The following is a 5903-nucleotide window of genomic DNA, read 5'->3' as shown; positions in this document are numbered from 1 at the left end:
ACATCACGTGATTAGCGCCCCGCGTTGATCATTACCTTCTGACGTGGACGTCCATAGGCCTTCCGCCATCTCGTCACTTGTCAAGGAGAGAATCCTTCTTGTTACTTGTAACAACTAAGAGTTAAATCTTCTTATTTTCCTCTAAATCTTAATATCTTCTTATATCTTCCTAGTTGTTAGAGATAGTCTATTACTATATTAAGTAAGATAATAGCTTAAAATACAGAATACGAGATAAGCTATTAAACTTCCTGATTAGGTAAGTTCGAGTGAAGTTAGTGTTACAAGTAACAAGAAGGATTCTCTCCTTAACAAGTGACGAGATGGCTGAAGGCATATGGACGTCCACGTCAGAAGGTAATAATCATCGCGGGGCTAGGTCACGTAACGTGCCATCACGCCAAGATAGTGCTATTAGTAATGGCAGGGCTGTTATGTGATGGCAGCCGTCAGAAGTAGAGATAACCATCAATGATAGCAGGTCGAAGTCTGATAGCAGGACTGGAAGTAATAAGGATATAAGGATGGATAGATTTTATTATTAATCTTGTTATAGTTAAATTATACTTTCTTACTAGTTACTTAACTTTACAAGATTAATACTTATTAGTCTATTTAATATAGACTAGTAGTTGTTAAACCTTTATTACCTTCTTTATAAGCACGCCACTCCACTACATCGCTAGACAAACTCTCACGGAGCTCTTCACACCATCTCACTCGCCCTAACACGGATCGAGCTTAGAGAAGTATTAGCACCCAACCCCGTGTAACAGTTAGCCGCGTTTTTAAGACCTTAAAATAGAGATTTAATTACTAGTCCAATCCTAATATCTAAGTTTATAGTATACTCTAGAGGCTAAAATCTTATATTACGTTATATATTAAAATAGCTAGGTAGTATATAAAATTATTCAAAAATTGGTCTACAATATTTATAATAATAGAATTATTAAGAATAGTTAAAGATAAATATATATAGTATTCTACTAGCTTTAAAAACTACCTATAGCTCTAAAAGTAACCAACATTACATTATTTTAGTTAACTACGCGATGTTGTGGTGCGCCAAGCCATTTTAGAGAATCGAACATTTTTTCCACCGTGTAACGAGTAGCTGTACGTTAGTGATGAAGTTCAATCATCGATTCGATATGAAATAGCCATTTTGACTTTTAAGAAGGTTTAATCATCTAGACTATATGCTTCGCATAAAATGGAAACTACTTTAGATGGCTGGGTTCGGGTAGATCTGCAAACACCGGCTGACGGTCAAGTGAAAACTATAAGTACGATTAGAAAAGAATGTTCTAAAAAGGGTTGGAGTGGATTCAACTTACACCTGTATTATTTTCTATGTCCAGAATCAAAGCTTCCTTCGAGAATAGAAGGAAAGATACACCCGTGTCGATGTGTTGTCTGGCGACAGCCTCGAACTCCTTTTGGGCCATCCTAATCGACGGTACAGATGCTTGATTCTTCATGTATATCTTATATACCACTGCGTATTGTGGCAAATCTGCTCCACCAAAATATGCGTGTAAGTCGAAATGTTCTGAGACTTCTGCGACATTGGCACAGGCACCCCACACCTCGTCTTGGCAATATTTCTCGAGCTCTTTGATCAACAGAGGCGTGATGTGTGCTTCTACTATATGGCCATTGGGTTGATTGTCAGGAGTAGAAATGAAATACATAGCTACTGTCGCATAGTCTGGCTGGGCCGTTGGCTCAGATGCGAGACGAGTCGAAACGCTGAGCTTCTTTTCTCTTGCCATCAATGATATGCTGGTCTCAAAATCCGCAAATTCGAACCCATCAGGTGCTATCACGTTCTTAACATGCTCGCTATTAAAGCATGCTTTGACATGATCCCAATCGCGAAAGTAAAGCTCGGTGGTGTCGTCACGCCCGCACCAGATCTGATTCGCATTCCTCAGAATACCGGTATCACCGCGTGGGCCGTAAACAGAATCAAAGACTTGCGTTTGGATGTACTTACTGTATACCTGTGTATTAGCAAGACCCTAGCATAGTAGGTAACATCTGTTTACAGCTTACTGCGGTTTTTGATTTTGGTCGTCGATGATATCATTGATCGAGCCATGAATTTGGAAGCGATGATCAAAAAACTCTTTACGAGTTAAGCCAGGTTTTCTGCGCCCAGTGGCTATCTGTTTGATTAATCCGGTGGAACTGGCCATGATAGTTTGATAGATGCGTCGATATCTTAAATGCAGTAATAGAAGTGTATCGTATAACTATCCTCCGGATTTTACTAGCGCTATATATCTTCAGTATTGAGGCATCCTTTACCCTAATCTCCACATTCCGAGGGGAGATCTTACAAGATGCATATATGACTAAGTGCTCGTTTACATTTGATCTCTATTTAACTCTGTTAAATCTAAGCAAAATATAGAATCGGTTTTATTATTGTCAGATTGAACTATTATGAAAATAGCTCTTTGCTACTGCACTAATTTTACCTATCAAGTGAGTGTTTAACTTGTTTATCAGTGCAGGATTGCCGAATTCTCTACTTTTTTGGGATCCCAATACTGCGATGGGTTCTGAAATCACATGAGCGCAGATATTATCACCAATTATCTGAAAGGTCGGGAATATGGGAATGGTAACCATGCGATATGCATAAAGAGCGGTATGTGGAGACGTTTCGGCGCTGAACTTACACCGAGAAGGTTTCGGCTTTACTTTGGGGTTATCTGGATAGGCAGTATTCGTGAAGTCTGATCCGTATTCAGTTTAGCTTGTACGTTAGCTGGTAGTTTTAGATGAAAGTGCCTCGCGTCTGCGGGGAAACCTTGGGGTTCGGGCCTGTGGGGTTCGGGTCTGTGGGGTTCGGGTCTGTGGGGAAATCCTGGGGTTCGAGATCAGTCATGGCTCGGTTCCAGAATTAACGCCTTGCGTACATATGTAAAGGCTGTTTATCACATGTTTGTGCTATATGCAGTACACATCAGTATTAAATACACAAATCACAGCTGGAGTGTAACGATATGGATCATAAGGAAGAGCAACAAACTAGTGAACATGTTCCGGAAGAAAGCCTCGAAGAACCAACGGAGGTTCATATCAGAACTATCATAGTGGTGGCCGTAAGTCATACCTACTCTTACTTTGTTACTCAACTAATGGCTCGTTGCTTCATTTAGGCCGTGTGCTTAACGAGCTCTGCCCAACTTATTTCTATTGTGGGCGGCGGTATACTCGCTCGAGCTATGGCAACCGTGCTTGGTGACCCTACTGTATCGCAGTGGTTCGGAACTATCAAGAACATATTGACCTTGGTCACTATCCTTCCAGTCTCACAAGCTGCAGATTTTTGGGGCCGAAAATGGTTCATTTTGATCTGTAATTCACTTGGTGTAATTGGATATTTAATCGTCTCCCGGTCCGAAAATATGACTACAGTTATAGTCGGCTTTGTTATCGGCAGCGCCGCCTTTGGTTGTCAGTCTTTAGCTTATGCTATACCTTCGGAAGTCTTGCCTCGCAAGTATCGTGGTTATGGCCAAGCTGCAGCAAACATATCAGGTGGATTGGGAGCTACAATTGCAGTACTTATGGGCACTGCTCTTACGAAACACAACCCCGATGGCTGGAGGACATACTGGTACATCTGCGTTGGCGTCTACTTTCTCAGTATTGTATGCGTCCAATTTGGCTACAACCCTCCACCACGTGAACTCGAGACTACAATGACTACAACACAGAAACTTCGGACAATGGACTGGATTGGAAGCTTACTTATTGGAATAAGCTTGGTCCTCATTTGTATGGGTCTCCAATGGGCTGGCAATCCATACAGATGGTCAAATATACACGTTCTCGCACCCTTGGTTATTGGGATCTGCTTTCTTTTTGCCTTTGGGCTGTGGGAGTGGAAAGGTACTAGTGAAGGCATACTCAACCATCGCTTATTCCAACACCGAAACTTGCCCCTTTCCCTCCTACTCTTCTTTACAGAAGGCCTGACTTTCCAGACGGTCAACAATTACTTCGTTTTCAATATATCTACGATCTCTCATATCGACTCATGGAGTAGCGGTCTTCGATTTATCGTTATATTTATCACCTCCGTTGTTATCGCCTTTGTCGCAGGCGCTTATATTACGTTTCGGAAGAGAGTCCGAGAGACTTTGGTGTGCGGGTTCCTTTTCGTCACCACTTTCTGTATCCTCATGGCATTCTATAAAGAAAGCCTCCCACTAGCCAATGGCTTTGGCTATGCGGTCCTTAGTGGAACAGGGCTTGGGGTCATCTTGACTGGTACGATTGTAGCTGCACAGATGGGTACTCCTCCGGAGATGATATCCCTCAGTACAGCACTCCCCTTGGCCACAAGATCCCTTGGAGGCGCGATCGGCCTCGCTATTGACAATGCAATTTACAGCAACACTCTCGACGACAATCTTTCCAAGAAAATCGCCGAAGCAGTGTTGCCACTTGGATTCAATGCAAACAGCTTAGGAGACCTGATCAAAGTTCTCCTATCGAATTCGCCGGCTGTCAACCAAATCTCTGGCATCACGCCACAGATTCTCGCTGCTGCTAAACATGGATTAGATGAGGCGTACAAAATGTCCTTTAAAAATCTTTGGACTTCCGCGGCTTGCTTTGCTGCTGTTGGCGTCATCGGTAAGCTGTCTATTCCCCACGGCCCTTAATCGACATCAATCGTCGAGGCTTTAAAGCAGCCTATCTAATAATTCTAAAGGTTCGGTGTTCATTTCGGAAACACAGTCTGAGTTCACAGAGTCGATCGATGCTCCTGTCGAGACCAAGCTGCTAGGAAAAGTGGAGAAATACTAGAGCAATGGTATAACTTGAAAAGAAATACTAGCCTAAAGCTAATGATTAGCTACTCTGGAACTATAAGATTTTCTCGATTGACCTTTATGTTTAGTTAGAGTTGTTTTTAATTTTCTAGTTACAATGTTTACTAATGTTTAAAGATACTATAGAGAGAAAGTGCAGTGGATATAAACCTCTAGAGAGAACTTTAAATAAAAAATAAGAAAAAAAAGTTAAATCTTATAAGAAACCTTTAATTTGATCTCTAGTAGAGTATTACGACCTGCTATATAATACTAAGAATTTTTCAATATTATATATTGTGGTGTAGCATCACGTGACTAAGCGTATAGTATATATTACGATTATCTTTCGTACGTAGATAGGCACCTTCTCTAATTTATCCTTTGTAACGATTAACCTTCGGCTTATTTCTATCTACTCGATTGCGGGTCGCCTCTCTAATCTTTTAAGCTTAATCACGTATCGTGCTACATTTTTAGTGACCTAACTAGGGGGTGTAATGGTCTATTAGAGAGAAAAGAAAAAGTTAAAAGAATATTATAAGGTTTAGCAGCTTAAGAGCGAGTCGTTAAAGGAGAGAGTTAAAATTATTTAGTAACAGAAAGGGTTTTAGCAGAGAACGAGGTTCGAACGTAGAGACTCTAAAAAGAGAGTAGTGTAGTACCCCTGAGGGCGTACCGGAGCTAAGAACGATTAAGAATCGAGCTTAGATTAGAAAGAGAGCAAAGTAAATACAGCTTAAAGAAAAAGAGAAGAAAAGTAGTTATAAAGACCTATTAGAGAGCTCTATAATAAGTACTATAATAGAATACTAGNGACGGNTTAAGNCTANAGATNCTAACGCACTAAGGTTTAATAGGCGAAATATTACTAATTTTCTTAAAGAATATAACTTTAAGTGCGATTAGGTGTTATAGTTAGAGGATACTTAAAAAAGACAGCTACCGTACTTTTATAAGCAATACTATAAAGCTTTTATCTAAAAGCTTTCTAGCTACTTAGATCTAGAAGTATTATAGGCTAATTACTAAGCGGAGTTAAAGAGTCTCTACTTAAGTTAG

The 5903-nt window shown here is 40.6% G+C and overlaps 2 protein-coding genes across 2 annotated transcripts; one reads left to right on the top strand and one right to left on the bottom strand.

The window, feature by feature from the left end:
• Positions 1–1223: 1223 nt before the first annotated feature.
• On the bottom strand, positions 1224–2204 carry COCVIDRAFT_32073 (hypothetical protein; the record flags this gene model as incomplete). The annotated part of the gene is made up of 3 exons (XM_014694595.1): positions 1224–1283; positions 1341–2001; positions 2062–2204. The coding sequence occupies 3 exons, from the start codon at positions 2202–2204 to the stop codon at positions 1224–1226; spliced, it is 864 nt and encodes a 287-aa protein (XP_014550081.1).
• Positions 2205–3020: 816 nt separating this feature from the next.
• COCVIDRAFT_116513 (hypothetical protein) lies at positions 3021–4836 on the top strand (the record flags this gene model as incomplete). The annotated part of the gene is made up of 3 exons (XM_014694594.1): positions 3021–3119; positions 3177–4662; positions 4742–4836. The coding sequence occupies 3 exons, from the start codon at positions 3021–3023 to the stop codon at positions 4834–4836; spliced, it is 1680 nt and encodes a 559-aa protein (XP_014550080.1).
• Positions 4837–5903: the final 1067 nt, after the last annotated feature.

The sequence above is a fragment of the Bipolaris victoriae genome, assembly GCF_000527765.1.
Source record: "Bipolaris victoriae FI3 unplaced genomic scaffold scaffold_284, whole genome shotgun sequence".
NCBI lineage: Eukaryota > Fungi > Ascomycota > Dothideomycetes > Pleosporales > Pleosporaceae > Bipolaris > Bipolaris victoriae.
The sequence above is the reverse complement of the archived record's forward strand: the minus strand, read 5'-3'. Positions and strand labels throughout refer to the sequence as shown.